General features: G+C 35.9%; 1 protein-coding gene across 1 annotated transcript; it reads right to left on the minus strand.

Moving 5' to 3' along the window:
• Positions 1-16284: 16284 nt before the first annotated feature.
• LOC111901057 (cell number regulator 13) lies at positions 16285-17419 on the minus strand. Its single transcript, XM_023896924.2, has 3 exons — positions 17288-17419; positions 16679-17093; positions 16285-16577 (listed from the first exon to the last, which is right to left on the minus strand). Exons 2-3 carry the CDS (start codon positions 17048-17050, stop codon positions 16407-16409), a joined length of 543 nt encoding a protein of 180 aa, XP_023752692.2. The 5' UTR covers positions 17051-17093; positions 17288-17419; the 3' UTR covers positions 16285-16406.
• Positions 17420-18099: the final 680 nt, after the last annotated feature.

Consider the following 18099-nt stretch of genomic DNA (forward strand, 5'->3'; position numbering starts at 1 on the left):
CCATCAAAAATTCCCGATACACAGGCTCCTGGATCCTGAACAATCTTGCCCAACCCTGACATACGAACAAATGCACGCCACTCACATCCGAGTGGGTGTATTGCAAAAAATCCTGGTTCAACGCAGCAAGTCCAGTCTGGGCCGCCAATTCCCAATCAAATGAAGGTGCTATGTCAATCTCCTTAGTAAGCAGTAGGCTCAAATTTTTCACATATTTGGCCCGGGTTTCATTGTTTAGTGTTTGCGGGAATTGCAGAAAACGATGATCGGTCATGTCCTTGGGTGGGTTGGTTCTTTGATTTATACGAGCCATAATCTGCAAAAACAACACAAAACCAAAACCAAATACCACAACATTAAACAGAATTATATGAAAAATATGGGTGCTTGTCATGGACTGTACGTTGGGCGTACATCCAGCATACGTTGGGCGTACGTCTAGAGCATCGAATCTGTCTCCTGTTTATTCTAAGGTCATAATACTACATAACACAGGTATATGCGCAGTCCCTGTTCGTTCAAAAATCATAACCCATAACAATGCGCACACACATGGGGGGTCGTACACACGGGGGACGTCTAGAACTGTATGCGTTTGTTCAAATGCCTAAATCGAAGGTTAATACACGAGTTTAAGGAAAAATTAAGTCCCAAGGTTTAGTCAAATGATCGAAATCGACCTTATTAAAACATAAACAAACTCAGATTCTTGTGAAATCAACCCTAATTTAAGAAGTGTATAAACCCTAGATTTCGATTTAGGCTTAATACATCAATTTTCATGAAAATTATCTCAAATCAAAGCAATATGGTATCCGATTAACATACCTTTGTGTCGATTTCTACAAGAAAAGAATGCAGGAGAATATGAAATGAGAACAAAAAGTCAAAGAGGAAAGATATAACCTGTAGACGCTGTATGTTGGGCGTAAAGGTACATTACGCGGGGCGTAACTCCAATTCCCTGACTAGTCTGGTCGTGACCATCCTCTTAGTACGCTAGGCATAAATGTAGTTACGCTGGGCGTAATTTTACTGTATTTATTTCCTTTTCTTTTTTTTTTCTTTTTCCTTATCCCTTTTTCAAATAATTCATTTAGGGATTTTTTTTTTAATAATTAAATTACAGCAACAGGACAACTTCAGACAAGTGACACGTTTTAAAAAAAAAAAGAGACATCATGATCACTTGTCTTTGTCGAGATCAAACAACAATGGTTGATTAAAACCCTTGCACGCAAGAAATTGTTTGTGAAAACAACAACTTTCGGGACCCGTTAGAATATTTCCTTTGTTTTCTTCGCACCTTTAACTAAAAGTAGAACAAGAGGTGACCTAACTAGTCAAGAACAGCAAGAGCTCGGTCTTCTACTTAACCACCTCAATACGCCTTGCTATACTACGCCCCATGGAATGAGTTGGACAAATCAACAAAGTAGTAGGCTAAGCAGGTCAAGAATTCCCTAATCGCTTGCATTCTCGAAACCCATGCAAAAGATAAAGTCAATCAATGTGTACAATCCCAAATTCCTGCAATTAACAACAAGAACCTTCCCGACAAGTGAAATGATATCAACGAAAAAAACTAAAAATAAAAAAAAAACTACTAAAAACAAATAACGAGTAATCAAATAAACTATATTAATTAAAAGCCGCTCCCCGGCAACAGCGCAAAAAACTTGATGTGAATTTCTAATGCACTGGTTTTTTATTTATAAGTCCTAATTTATTGCATCTAAACCACACCTTACAGGCAGTTAACCCGATCGATTATAGAATAGTGAACGCGAATCTAATCATTTTAGGAATCGGTCAACATGAATAAATGAACTTGTGTATGCAATTGTCTATGCTTTTAAGGTGTAATTTATCTAAACCAAAGTACCTAAGGAGATTTGTTTTCCTGTTAGTTTATGGAGATTTGTCAATTAATTGTTCGTTTGAGATTTATTAAACTATTTCTTTATTCCTTTCGTGTGTTTTGTAACCTATAATTAAATATTCTGAATTAATTCACCACCGTTCCCCTTGTGTTCGACACCCTTGCTTACCAATGCTATTACTAATCCTTTAGCAAACAAGTCAATTCAAACAGTGATCAATTGATTAAACTAACATGTTTCCTAGTGTTCAGTTCGTATCAAGCAAGACTTGTAATAATAGTTAATCAAATTACTAATTCAATTTAACCTCTTGTTGATGGTTTATCACACAAGGCTCACACATTAACTTACTTATTTACGAGTTAATCCTAGTTTCACATTCACTATTCCTAGTCATACAATCTTGATGGTCATCAAAATCATAACAGACAAGCAATCAAGTAGATGTTCATACAACTTAACTTGACAATTAACAACAAATAATTATCATTAACACGTAAGGATCTTTTAACAAGCTTGGCAAGATAAATTAAACATAAACAAACAATCTAATCTAGCAATTAATCTATAAATCAAGGTTCCATTTAATCATAAACACAAAGTAAAAGGTTTTTACACCGAAATCAGAAAGTAAACACCTAACAGTATCACAGTGGAATGCTAAACATGGTCACATTAACAAACCACATGATTACCGACACGTATCTGCTCTCTAATCCTTCCGATCTCCGCTCCCGTTAGCTTAACGGCCTTGAGGCCGCCTTTTAGACCCTCAAAACGGCTTAACAGAAGTTAATTATCGACTAAATTAGGTTAGAAGTCGAATTCCCTCTCCTGTCTGGCCAATAATTGCTATTTATAACCTTTGGGACCGACTTAAGTACGTTGGGCGTAAGTCGGTTTACGCTGGGTGTAGCAAGAATTGTATCGCGATTGGGAAGTCTGGATAAACACCCTGTACGCTATGTTGGGCGTAACCTTAACTTTGTTGGGCGTAGTCCGTGTTTCAGCATTACACTTGGCGTAACTTGTATTACGCTGGGCGTAATTGCGGTTTTCAGCAATTTTTGTTCTTTTAGCAGCTAAGTCCAATTTCCGCTCCAGTCTTTTATTTTCCGCTCTATCGACAACTAATAGCTGCAAATCATAATTCAAAGCATTATAAGTACCTTTTAGTATTAAAAGAGAATAATAAAGGCTAAAATATTATGATATAATGTATAAAAATATATATAAGAATACACATATCATATATATATATATATATATATATATATATATATATATATATATATATATATATATGTTCAAATGAAAACCCATAAAAGTTAAGAACCATTTTAATAAATGGCATTTTTGTCAAAAACTCTTTGTATGTTTTTACTATGTAACATTATACCTATCAGACAAAAAAAAAAGCTAACTAATATGATACACTCACACTCTCTCATTAAGCTTCATGAACTCAAAGTCTAACACCACTTCTGTCACCTACCTCCGCCACCTACCTCCACCACCAACCTCCACCATCGCATTTTCCTACCACCGTCGCTACCAAGTCATCAGATCTATTCAGATCTGGTCGGATTTTCACCGAAAGCCTCCAGATCTACCACCAACGACCATCGTCAGCTCCAGATCTAACCTTTTCCTCCATCGTCGCTCGTAACCACAACCTTTTTTCACCACTGATGATGACCGCCACTAGCCCCTATCATACCAGATATGTGTAGATCTGGTCAGATTTGCATAGATCTAATCAGATCTGAAATTCAGAGCGATTTCATAAAGCTTTTTGTTTTCTGGCGAGCTTCCTCACCTCAGATTGTCTGGAAAAAATCACTAGTCGCCATCAAATTCTCGGATCTAACCAAATATGCATTGATTTCTCAGATCTGGTCATGTCTAATATATTTAGTGCATGTTTAGATGCTAATATACTCGTTTTTTGTTCCAGAACACTCGTTTTTTCTCTGGTAGTTCCATCATATGAGAAATTTCAGTCTCATCCTTACCATATCTGTTTTTTGACCACCTTTCCCTTCTCTGCAACTCACATTTTTCTATTTTTCTCTGATATTTAGTCAAACACCACCTGATTTTAATCAGATCTGATGTCTTTGTCTGTTTTCATGTTAGATAAGGTGTTTGTATGAATGGTATTTCACAATGGCCAATGTTGGTTCCATCACCGCATCAATTCTGGTCTCCAATAATGATGTTTACATAAGAAATTTCTGCAAAAAAAAAAAAAAAAAAATGTAACGCCCGTAGATCAGGGCTAGTCAATTTAGAGACAATGAGCGTCAAAAATGACTTTTTGATGGAAAATTATTTAGAAGGAGTAATCTTAACTAAGTTTTAGTATATGTCACAAGGTTTCCATGCATATAAAGAATGTCTAAATTCGAGTTACAACGAAGAAGTTATAACATGTCAAAGTTTCGCGATAGAACCGACACGACACAGCGCGACTTAAATAGTGAATTTACGTTAGAGCGATATTTGGCCTTAGAAATCTAAATGAAAGTCGTAGAATACGTTAAACCGAGAGCGTGCATAAAAAAGAACGTCTAAATCTGACTTCGTATGAGGAAGTTATGATTTTTCGAAGTTTCAACATTAGCAATGTACAGTCTGAAGTTCGAATATGAGATCGAGCGATATTTAGTCGGAACAACATAAATGAGAATTGAAGATCTCATCGATAGTAGTGCAACGGCGGAAAGACAGATGAAAATGGACGACAGATGCAGAAGTTATGAGTTTATAACGTAGTTTTCCTGTCCCGACCTACTAAAAATAATATATTAACAATATATTAAAAATAAAGTCAAAATCGGCCAATAGAATCTAAACAAGAGTTGTAGAACATAATCTCACCTACGCGTGGATATAAAGAACGTCGAAAACGGAGTTCGTATGCGAAAGTTATGAATTTCTGAAGTTCGGGGCGCAAAACCCCAAAACTGTGAGAGTTCACGACGTGAATACAGTGTTCACGACGTGAATACAGTGTTCACGATGTGAACTCAATATTTATGACTTCTGGAGCCTGACAGATGCAAGTTGCGATGACGCAGCTGCTGACTATTGAACTTACGACGTGAATATTTGAGATTCACGACGTGAATCCAGAAAATTGCCCTATAAATAGAATTCAAGGGGCAACCGAGTTTGGTTGCTCAATCTCTTCTCTCCTACTCCCAATACCCTCTCTAAGCCCTATCTTTTACCCCCAAAGCCCCGGTATCATCCCGAGACCCGAAGCGATTCCCAAAGCCCGAAGATCCTGAGAAGTGAAATTCCCGAGCTGAAGCTCTGCCTGCGAGAAGCCGGTTTTTGTGAAGATCTTCCATATCTACCGAAGAATACTACTTTTACAAGCCGTAGTGTTGTCTGAGCATCGTCTAATCAAGTGAGTGTGTAGTTAATTTCTTCTAACACATAGATATGAAGTATTTGCTATGAAATACGTGTTATGTGTTTATATATTGTTGTTTACTTGAGATGGATGTTGAATGAATGTTTTATACAGGTTTTTAAATAGTTTTAAATTGTATATGTAATTTATATCTATAAATATTTTGGGTAGAACATGGGTAGATGTAATAGTTGGTGTATGATGAAATAATGTAATAAGAGATAGGTGAGGATATAATGGTGATGATAATTAGGAGATGCTAGATAGGTAATGAATTACGAGTCCAGGCGATGTTGTGGCTGCGTATTCATGCGATGATAGTCTAACCCTTATTATGAATTACGAGTTCAGGCGATGTTGTGGCTACATATTCATGCGATGATAGTATAACCCTTATTATGAATTACGAGTCCAGGCGATCTTGTGGTTGCGTATTCATGCGATGATAGTCTAACCCTTATTATCAATTATGAGTCCATGCGATGTTGTGGCTACGTATTCATGCGATGATAGTCTAACCCTTATTATGAATTACGAGTCCAGACGATGTTGTGGCTGCGTATTCATGCGGTGATAGTCTAAACCTTATTATGATTTACGAGTCCAGGCGATATTATGGCTGCGTAATCATCCAATGATACCCTAACCCTTACTAGACATATATTGAGGGAGTGATCCCCGAATTAGTATTGTCTATGCGATGTAGGCGATGATCCTTAGGAAAAGTTCTTAGGAACAAACATATAAGGAAATAAGATGTAAGGAGATGAGAGGTAAATATGATATAGGAGATGACCATTAGGATAATATCTTTATGGAAGATTAAACGAAGACAATGGGGATGGGTAATTGGGTTGATTGTTTGATGATTAAATATAATAATTATATTATTGTGGGTTGAAAACCCTATATGCTCACCAGGCTCCCAAGCCTGACCCACTCAGTTTTCTTTGCATTACAGGTAATGACACAAGGGTATAAGTTGGTGGACTTGATGAGAGATTTTGGATTATAGATCAGTAGTTATAAATAACTGTTGTAAGGTCTATTTTATATTGTTTATGCTTTTGGTCTGTATCGGAACATGACATCCTGAGATTTTGTTATTTAGTGAAAATACATTTCTTTAAGAAATGCTTTGATAAATTTTATTTTATCATATTTTATTTTGGGAACAAATTCCGCAACTCTTTTAATCAAAGGATTACTCTGATTTTATAAAAATAAGCATAAACAAATCTGTCTTTTCTGGCCGTGAAATTGGGGATGTCACAGTTGGTATCAGAGCATTAGTTTAAGCGAACTAGGAATTTGTAGGATTTCTATACTTAAACTTAGAATGCTAAGCGATGATTGTGAAATGAGTGTCTACCATATTTTAGACACGAGCACTAGTATATTTTAGGAAAGATGCCTAAAATGCTTTTATGTGCTAAATGCTATATGTTTGCCTTATATGCTATTATTTGTTTGGGTCTATGGTCTGTTGCCTACTGGATCTAGAAATTTTATGTGCTCAGGGTTCTAAACGTTTAATTACGATATTAGAGCTGACATGTAATTTTTCGGAGTAATAAGGAGGATTACACGTCTAAACCTTCCTCTATCTATATTCTCGTCTCGATACACCGAACGTTTGCTTTGGTGTATAGAACGTTATAGTGAAGACTCGTAGAGAACTGAGTAAATGAAGGAAATGAAAGGCTTATGATAGTGAGTGACACCTATCAGAAGATATTGTAAGAGTGGTATCTTGCCTTTAGAATATGGCTGATAAAATAACGGAACGTTTAGAGGAGTACGGTACGTCTGAAGTACACCTTCAATTGGTAAGATGATGGAACGATTGGTGTAATTCGTGAAATTGTCCCATCGTCTGGAATTTCCATCACCAACCGAGTTGAAGTAGAATTGATGAGTGAAGATGCGCATGGAAGAAGTCCTAGTAGAGTCTAGGTTAATTTGTATGATTAATTAGACAAATTAGTATGTGTTAAATTGTTTTGTGATATTAGGACTTGGGGACTGCGAGACAATACTTGGGACGAGTATGAGTAGGTGTGAATATTAGTAGAGATCTATACTACTGGAAGCACAGGACTCACACTTGGATCAGGGAAAGTCGCAACGTTACCAAGAAGCTAGTAATTGATTCTGTTTTATTCAAGTATGTCATTACCATTGTTTTGGTAATGACTAGTAAGATGGTTGTTATTCCGACCCTAGTGGTCATATCAAATTGAGTCCAACTACGATGAATTTTCTACGTGGTTCGGAGAACCAAGTTCGATGTAGTATCTAACTGAGGTCAGAAGATTGAAATCAATGTGACCAATAGCATCACGCTCGTTGTTAATGAAGCTTGTAGCTAGAAATGCTATATGGTAAAATGTGATTATATCAGATTAGAATATGAAGGAATGTATATTCCATTCCGGAATTTAACTCTAAGAGATTTGAGTCTAAGCATTGAATCATACGATGAGAGGTCATTAGAACATGATCCATCGATTTGTTACAATAGATAAAAGAAAGTATTTATCCTAAGAAGAAGAAGGAGTCCTCAATAAGGATTTATTTTGTAACACGAAGGTTACGAATGAAAGTCCAACATAGTACGAAGAGTAGATGCAGGATTGAGCATCAAGGTTATTACTTAGGATGGAGAGATAACGTATGGAGTCAGTATATGAATCCTATTTCATTGATGATTCCGGGACCTAATCATCCTAAGGGGGAGAAAATTGTAATGCCCGTAGATCAAGGCTAGTCAATTTAGACAATGAGCGTCAAAAAAGACTTTTTGATGGAAGATTATTTAGAAGGAGTAATTTTAACTAAGTTTTAGTATATTTCACAAGGTTTCCATGCATATAAAGAATGTCGAAATCCGAGTTATAACATGTCGAAGTTTCGTGATAGAACCGACACGACACTGCGTGAAGTAAATAGTGAATTTACGTTCGAGCGATATTTGGCCTTAGAAATCTAAATTAAAGTCGTAGAATACGTTAAACCGAGAGCGTGCATAAAAAAGAACGTCTAAATCTGACTTCGTATGAGAAAGTTATGATTTTTCGAAGTTTCAGCGTTAGCAATGTACAGTCTGAAGTTCGAATATGAGATCGAGCGATATTTAGTCGGAACAACATAAATGAGAATTGAAGATCTCATCGATAGTAGTGCAACGGCGGAAAGACAGATGAAAACGGACGACAGATGAAGAAGTTATGAGTTTATAACGTAGTTTTCCTATCCCGGTCTACTAAAAATAATATATTAAAAATAAATTCAAAATCAGCCAACAGAATCTAAATGATAGTTGTAGAACATAATCTTACCTACGCGTGGATATAAAGAACGTCGAAAACGGAGTTCGTATGCGAAAGTTATGAATTTCTGAAGTTTGAGGTGTAAAACCCCAAAATCGTCAGAGTTCACGACGTTAATACAGTGTTCACGACGTGAACTCAATATTTATGACTTCTGGAGCCTAACAGACTCAGTACATGGTGTGATACTTAATAAAAATTTGAGTTTCATATTGTTGGAAATACATATACAAATACATGAATAACTCGGAATCGAATTACAAGCTGTAAAAATTTCAATCTCTTATGTGTTCATATGAATGAGACTTTTTTATGCTTTCTAATCTCATTGTTGGGTTTGTATAGCAGCGAACGATGAGTCGATTACATGCTCTACTTTTTCAATATCTTGGAAGTGAATTTTCATAGAATATGATTAGTATATGGAGAATATTCCAAAGAAAAATGGATTTTAAAAAATAAATCAAATAGGTAGCTTAGCTAAATATGTTATTAACATACCTTATATCTATCAAGAAAGGAGGTAGTTGTGGAACCACCACCACCAATACACTTGAGATTTTTGCAGGTGGTATAAACCAAGATAATCAAGAAGAGGGAACAGAGTGGTGCTTGTGTGGGTAGATGTAGATGTTTTTTGCTTTATCTTCATCTTCTCTGTTTGAAACAACTTCTTCCATACCTTCACAGTATCCTATCTTGACTTCTTTTAGGTTGGAAAGAAGTTTTCCCGTGAGAGGTGAAAACACGTACTTAATGTTTTTACAGTATTTCAAATTTATGGTTGTGAGGTTGTAGAATGGGGATTCTGATGGTTTTCTATGAAAAATTAAGAACTTGTTCCAGTTGCACTTCCATACATGACTCATCCTCTCCATACCCTATATATCCAAATTCTCAAGGTAGGGAAGTATTCCCTGTTCATTATCTTAACTTCTTGGAGTACTCTTGATCTCAAATATCACCTCCACTCCTTTATATTCCACCAACCAAAGATTATGGAGATCATGAAACGAGTGTATGAGATAGGTTGGTAATAAAGTATTCTACACAAATATCCCAACAAGAAATGTAATTAGTAACTTTAATAGTTAAGCTAAAGTTGAATTACCTCAAGCATTTGTAACTGCTCATCCATTCCCAACTCTTTTTCTTAAAAAAATTATTTGAGAATGATTATTTTGATTTGAAGTATATTCTTTTCAGGAATATTAGAAAACGATGGAAATAATCAACAATGTTAAGGACATTCTGTATTTTGTCCTTAAAATAATGAAGATTTTGGTATTTGATTATGACTAATATGACATGAAATACTAAAAAAATCACAGAAAGACAGTCAAAATCAAAACACTCTTTTTTTAAATATTGTTTGAATAATAAATCTTGAAAAGTTGCAATTGGTTCCTACCCTCCAAACAAAAGTTGGGTATCTATTCAAGAAAATGCATTAAATCATTTATATATATATATATATATATATATATATATATATATATATATATATATATATATATACCTGTTGCCCTTAGCCACTTTCCACCAATCCATATTTTCTCCCAATTTCTCCTTATCTTTCCTAAATTTCTTACTTCAATTCTTCTCAAGCTGCTGGTGCCACCTTATTCTCCAGTCTCACCAACACAATCCAAGTCGATGTTGAATAACACTTCCATGGAACTACATTCTTCCCCTTGAAGCTTATCCAGATGATGCAACAATGGCATGGGATTGCACGGAAGCAAATCTACAAGGTTATCACAATGGAACACATTAACCCTTCTCAAGTTGATGCTGATTTCTTCAATTGTAGCAACACAATCTATGTTAATGTTAAATAACGCTTCAATGGAACCACAATGCCTAACTTTAAGTTCTTCAAGATGACATAACTTTAAGCCCTTTGCTCTAACTTTCCAAAAAGCTTCTTAGGACTTAAAAGGCACATAAAAATCCAAACTTTATGGACATGAATGGACCATGTATTTCCTTCACTTAAACTAGGTCAAATGGCAAGATAATGACATAAATTCATGCATGGCTTCTAAAAGTCTCCCAACTTCTTGATATAGAAGATATAATGCTCCTGAGATCTTGGTGAGTCATAAATTTGCTAAATTTATTCCACATAACCATTCAAGCCTTAACTTTCTTCTTTCCAAGATCACAAAGTCACCAAAAACGAGCTCAAAAGCTTGCAATGAGGCTAGGGTTTGATCAATATCACTTTGGAAGTGATGGAGGTTGAGTGTGGAGGAAACCCTAGCTATCACATCCGTTAAATAAGGCTCAAGGCCTAAGATCTAGGGTTTTGCACCATGTCGTCACTACGTCGTGGCCAATACATAACCATGTCCTGGAGTCTTAATGAAATGCGTGTTTCATGTAGCAATGTTGCATCGTGGTGATAACCTCCACTATGTCGTCTCCCCCCAAAAATACATCAAAAATTAAAATATAAAACTCATACTTGCAACTGGGTGTTACAACTCTCCCCCACTTTGCATCCTTGAAATTCGTTGATGCATATAACTCAACATAATGATCTGTTATCTCATCCTCGGGTTCCCAAGTCCATTCAGAACCCTTTAGGTGCTACCATTGCGCCTTAGCCAATCCCACCACCTTGTTGCACAAGTTCTTCATCTTCCTATCCAAGATAGCAATTGGTCTCTCCACATAGTTTAAGAGCCGATCAACCTGAATATCATCTAACGAGGCCACTACAGAATCATCAGAGAAACACTTCCATATTTAAGAGACATGAAATGTACTATGGATCTGACTAATCTCAACAGGTAGATCCAATCAGCAAGCAACCTTTCCTACCCGCCCAACGACCCTGAATGGACCAATAAATCTGGGGCCTAACTCTCCCCTCTTCCAGAGCCGTATGACACCCTTCCAAGGTGAAACTTTCAAAAGAATAAAATATCCAACCTGAAACTCAAGATCAGAACAATGTCGGTCGACATAACTATTCTATAAGCTTTGTGTGGTTTTAAGTCTTCCACACACCTGGTGTATTAACTTTGTAGTCTTGAGTACTACCTCAATGCTCCTCATCACTTGATGACCAACCTCACCCCAACAGATCGGGGTCCTACACTTTCTCCCATAAAGCAACTGAAAGTGAAGCATACCAATGCTAGCGTGATAGTTGTTGTTGTAGGAGAACTTAGCTAAAAGAAGGTAAGTATCCCAGATCCTACCAAAATCCAACACACATGCACGAAGCATATCTTAGAAAGTTTGAATGGTCTGTTCACTCTAACCATTAGTCTATGGGTGGTAAGCGGTGTTGAAGAACAGTCGAGTACCCGACTCCTCATGAAACTTCCTCCAGAACCTGGAAGTAAAACGAACATCATAGTTAAAAACAACAATGACCGAAATAGCATGTCGTGCAACTACCTCCTTGATGTAAATATCAAGTAACTTCTTGGGAGATGAACTCTCCTGAATCGGGATGAAGTGGGATCTCTTGGTCAACATGTAGATGATAACCCATATCGAATCAACCTCACATGCCATCCTTGAAAACTTATTGATGAAATCCATAGTGATATCCTCTCATTCCACATGAGGATATCCAACGACTGCATCTTTCTGTGGGGTCTCTGATGTTCAACCTTGACTTTTCGGCAAGTCAAGCACCACTCCACATATCAAGATATCTCCCTCTTGATACAGTTCCACTAGTAGTTCATTCTCAAATCTCTATACATCTTTGTAGCACCCGGATGAACTGAAAACTTTGACTTGTGCGCGTTTTCCAACAATGTCTACCGAACCCCACCAGAAACCGGAACCCACACTCTGCCGCACTGAGTTAACAAAGCCCAACTATCTCTTATAAATGTAGAAATCTAGCCCCTGATATTGTTTTTCTTCCAATTTATCTTCCTTTAACCCCTCAATTCGCGCCTCTTTAATCAAATCCAACAGTGGTGAAGTGATAATCATCCTCAAGCATATGTCTCGGATAGGAGCACTAGTTGCCTTGCGACTCAAGGAATTGGACACTAAGTTAGCCTTCCTAGGATGATATAAAATCTCACAATGATAATCCTTCACCACATCTAACCATCTGCATGGCCTCGTGTTCAGTTTTGACTGATCCATCAAATATCTCAAACTCTTATGGTGCGTGTAGATGGTACACCAGACCCCATACAAGTTCTGCTGCCAAATCTTGAGGGCGAAAACCACAACACCCAACTCCACATCATAAGTAGGATAATTCGCCTCATGAGGATTCATAAGTAATGCTCCTAAGCCTATAATCGAGGCATCTCAATAGGTATACGAAGTCATCCAGACCCTCGGGTAGGGTTAATATCGGTGCCTCACATAACTTGTGTCTCATAATCTCAAATGTAGCCTGCTGCACATGCCCTAACCGAAAAGTGATGTTCTTTTTTGTCATCTTCTTCAAAGGGAATGCGATCTTGGAGAAATCCTGGATGAATATGATAGTATACTGCTAACCCAAGGAAATTACGATCTTCTTTGTCAACTTCTTTGTCATCGGTCATTTTCTTAAGTTTATCCATGTTTATTTTCTTATGTTAATCTATAGTTATTTGAACAAGTACATTAGCAAAATCACCCGACTACCGATGACCTCGGAAGTCTTAGTATACTTTCCGTCTTGTTTAACGAGACCCTTCTTAGCTTTATGGGTAGCATGTGAAGCTCCTTATATCCGAGATTCTCTTACATTTTTATTCATGATCTTCATTGCATTGTCGATCAGAAATATGGGAGAATGTTATCAGCATCCATATCTAATATTTACTTGATGGTTATGTTTGGATTTTCGATACATCTAAAGATGGTGATTTTATTTAGTGATTGATGTTGCATGGATTTTTGGTCATCAGTGATCAAAATTTTAGCCTCACTAAATTTTTCCCGAATCCAAATTATTTATTATTTAGACCAACGGTGAGCTTGGATTTTTGAGACTTCTGGAGATGATGATTTCATTTAGTGATGCGTTGTGGTAGTGATTTTTTATAATCACTGATCAAATTTCTGGATTCAATAGATTTGACCCAGATATCAGATTATTTATCATTCGGACTCAATATTGGAAATATTAATATACTTTTTGTCTTGTTTATCGAGAACCTTCTCAGATTTAGAGGGAGCATGCAAAGCTCCTTATATACCAGATTCTCTTACTTGTTTATTCCTAATCTTGATTGCATTCTCGATCAAAAATAGGGGAGAATGTTATGAGCATCCAGATCTGACTTTTACATGTTTTCTATGTTTGGTTTTTTGATACTTCTAAAGATGATGATTTTATTTAGTGATGGATGTAGCATTGACTTTTAGTCATCGCTAATCAAATTTTTGGCCTCACTAAATTTGCCCTGAATCCTGATTATTAATTATTCACACCAGTAGTATGTTTGGATTTTTGAGACTTTTGAATATGATGATCTCATTTAGTGATGTGATGTGGTACTTATTTTTTATAATTACTGGTAAAATTTATGGCTTTACTAGATTTGTCCCGGATATTATATTATTTATCATCCAGACTCGACATAGGATGTTTCATACTTTAAGCAGGTTCTATTGATGATTTTATGGGTGCTTTATGATTTTCTCAGACTTCTTGAAGTCGAAGATATTTAAGCCTTCAACATTGAACCTACTTTTCATATATAATGTATTTTAGCCTGTACACACTGGATTTTTATCCCTCACAATTTCTAAGCCTTTAGGGGAAGACTGCTGGAGCACAAAAATGATCTACAATGTTGAGTGATAGTTAGGTTGTTATATACCCTTTTATTTTCTAGATGGTACTTCTCTCCATATCAATAAAGGGCGAGTAGTCATTTATTTGAGTTCATTAAAATGTAGTCTTTGTCTATTTATATTGAGTAGGGAGGGAAAAATCTCCCACCACTGGAGTTCTTACACTTGTTGTATTGTCATGCTAATCTCTCTCTATTGATAAGCAGATTACTCATCTCCCTTTGTTCATCATTTTCATAACAGTTTAACTTCATGTTCTTACTATTTTACACATCAGCTGATCAAAATGGGTCCAACAATCCACTTATCCCAGACAATATTTAAGACGAACGATAGGACTGGCTCCGATGCAGGGATGTGATGTGTTGCTTGTCTAGGTGTGACACGTCGATCGAATTTCCTACCTATAAATAAAAGGGTTAAGCTGTTTATTCTTCACTGTTTGTCAATCTTTCTCTTTTAATCTCTCTCTCAAACTCTCTTCCTATTGATTGGTTATTTTTCTCTCATATATCGTTAGTAAAATGCTTGAAGCATTGGAAGGATTCATTACAAGAAGGAGATTAGTGGAGCTTACGTTCGCAACATTTCGAGTTAAACTTGTACGTTACCCGTTCTTATGCTAAACTGTAACTTGATATAGAGAATATACATTGTCGTTGTTATTAACATCGTTAGTATAAGATTATTCATTAATTTTGGTTATAATTGAGCTAGTTACGAGAGTGGTGCCTAGGATAAAAACGTTGGTCTGGTCGTTAGATTCAGAAAAACTATATGCCAAAATGGTCCTGCCTCCTGACTGTGTTAACTGGCCAATCTTTATTTCATAGCTAATTCGTATTAATAATATTAATGAAGAATATAGTTGCTGCTATGATATGACAGTAAGTAACTAGTATAGTATTATATGTTGATACGTGGTTGTTATGCCTGCCCGTTACTCGATCTACGTAATTGAATAAAGACTAATAAGGTCATCAGTTACACTAACACATTTTATATGTTAGTTGTACATGTATATGTAATAACCACAGACCAAGTTGGGGAAGTGGTTGTATTTGTATATGTAATGACCATGACAGACCCATACGGAGAAGTGGGAAAGTTTTATCAGAGTCTATGACTCATCTAGAAAGATTGGATAAAAGAGTTCATGAACCTTCTAGGAAGATTGAATAAAGAAGCCCAAGACCTACTCGGAAGAAGGTGTGTTGACTTAAAATCAAGTGCTAACTTAATCAAATAAATTGATTGAAATAAGGTGCGTTGAACAATGTGGATTTGGTGTTAGAAACAAGGTGTCCATATCATGGACGAACAAGAACCCTTGAAAATGATTTTCAAGATATATTATTTATAAGGTATGTTGAATAATATGCAGCTCTATTGGGTTAATATTGTAGTAGTTAACACAATGCCAATGAATATTGCAAGTATTTTGGATCGTTGAACTTGAGAGTAACCAAATTATTGGTACAAAGATATGCTGTTAAATGTGTACATGAAACTGAAGGCAAAGAAAAGACTATGTATGATGTCACATCCCACAATTAGATCAAACTTGAAAATAGTATTATGCTTTGTAAAGAAATTTTTTTTAAATCAAAGAATTTCTAATAATTTCTAAATATTTTACTTCGAAAATGTTTCAAGACTATGAGGGGTGTCTAACTAGACATCATGACATAATTAAAACAAAAATATTAATATTTCAAAAAATTAGAATATTTTAAAAGTTTATCAAAGATAAATTTGATATTTTGAAATTAGATTATATAAATATAATTTTTTGATTTATAAGAAAAATATATACGGAATTCTCCTTTATGCACTAAGTTTTCTGACATAGTGGTGTACCCGCTAATATAATATGAAATCACCATAACAGTTTATAACAGTTTATAGGTAGCCTCTATAATCCTTGAGATAGTACGTATCTAAAACTCCAACAAAGTGCCTATGTAAATCGATAGGAATATAGTCGCTTTAGCGCCTTTCTCGTACATCTTCTTCTGACACGTTCCAAGTCAATTCTACATCGTCAACTGAACATTCGAAATCATCGCATGACACGTTCTGAATCACTTCTCCATCATCAACTTTATCCCCACAATAACCTTCTTGTAATAGTATCTCCTTGTCTGTGGAATTGGTGATCTATAATAAACAAACAAATTATAAATTTATAATCATAAACATATCCCAAAAAAAAAACATTTAACAAAATTAAGGTAAATGTCAGAACCAAGAAACAGTACCTGAGGTGGCCGGTTATAGTCTACAAAAAAAATCAGTGTTATGATACTAATAATCGTGTCAATTTCTTTGAGGGCTTTTTTAAATTTTCTGTTAATTTTCCACCCCAAGGCAAATTTATAGGCATAATTGTGTTCTTGGTTTTTAGCTACAAGGAGATATGTCCTGCGGAGGGCCTCCTCTAAGTCCACCAAAGGTTTTCTTATTGCCGAAACATTGAGATCACGTACTCTTAGCTCAACAAGCAGATTTCCAACAAATTTCACACGTCTGAAAAGATCTTTGCATGCGTCTGAATGCTCCGCAGCTCTGGTATGTGCATCTAGAATCAGTTTTGTTAGAGTAATTGCATCCATTCCGGCTAAATGTGCCATATCCGTAGTCTTAGCAATTCGTTGCAGCACCTTGGAAGATTCTCTGTGAAAACAGGAATTCATTACATCATATATGAAAGGGGTTATCCTTAAAATCAAAATCCTAGCTATAATCTCTAAAGTACGTTAAACAAAATCAGCAGATTGGCCACTAATTTGAACGTAAAAGAAAAGAAACCACAAAACGTTTGATGATTTATACCTAGCACTAAAATTTGACAAAACGATGAAACTTACATGATGAACTATCAAAGGTTGCTTCAACTCTTAATCTATGGCTAATGAACACTAAAACGTAACCCTAATAAAAGCTCTAAATTGGAGAAAAACCCAACGAAAAATATCTAGAAGATAGAGAGAGAGAGAGAGTGGTAGTTATGACGATCACACTGTGTATCCTTTTCTATATATAGAGTATTTTGGCGTATTGTACAAGAAAAATACGCGTCTTCAAGTATCCTGAGCGCCGTACAACTTCCCAGCAAGCATGCGCTTTTGGTCCTTCTATCTTTAACTGAGCTCAATCAGGTTTTCAATAGTTTCCAAATGCACCTTCAAATATCAAAACAACACAAAGTGTCTACGTGATCTAATATGTTTCCAAAGTAGAATTGTAGTACGATGCAAGTTTTAATGCCATGAAAATAATACCAAGTGTCTAATTAGTCACCCTATTTGTTTCCAAAGTAGCAAGACTTTTTATAAACCACAAATATTATATGAAATTTGTCTAAAATAACAAAAGCCGCCATATTTATTAATTTTTTTTATGTTGAAAAAAAACCCAATTCTTATGGATAGTTTATGAAAAAACAATTACATTAAATTCATGTTTGCCAAAAGGCTTACATTAACTATTACATTTCATCCAAAGTACCGACACTACAAGAAAAGTTAGTATTAGTAGCGATGCCTTTAGCGGTGACAACAGGCAATAGCGGCGACTTGTAATTGACGCGTTACATGTCGTCGCTATTGTCTGGTGTCGCCGCTAAAAGCGTCGCCACTAATACTAAGTTACAGCGATCCGCGTCAAACTAACCTCATCC

The sequence above is a fragment of the Lactuca sativa genome, chromosome 4 (assembly GCF_002870075.4).
Source record: "Lactuca sativa cultivar Salinas chromosome 4, Lsat_Salinas_v11, whole genome shotgun sequence".
In the NCBI taxonomy this organism is placed as follows: Eukaryota; Viridiplantae; Streptophyta; class Magnoliopsida; order Asterales; family Asteraceae; genus Lactuca; species Lactuca sativa.

Coding starts and splice junctions, on each gene's coding strand:
- LOC111901057 (XM_023896924.2), bottom strand. CDS start 17,050: ATGGCACATTTAGCCGGAATGGATGCAATTACTCTAACAAAACTGATT. Junction 16,578..16,678: donor ACTATAACCGGCCACCTCAG/GTACTGTTTCTT, acceptor TGTTTATTATAG/ATCACCAATTCCACAGACAA.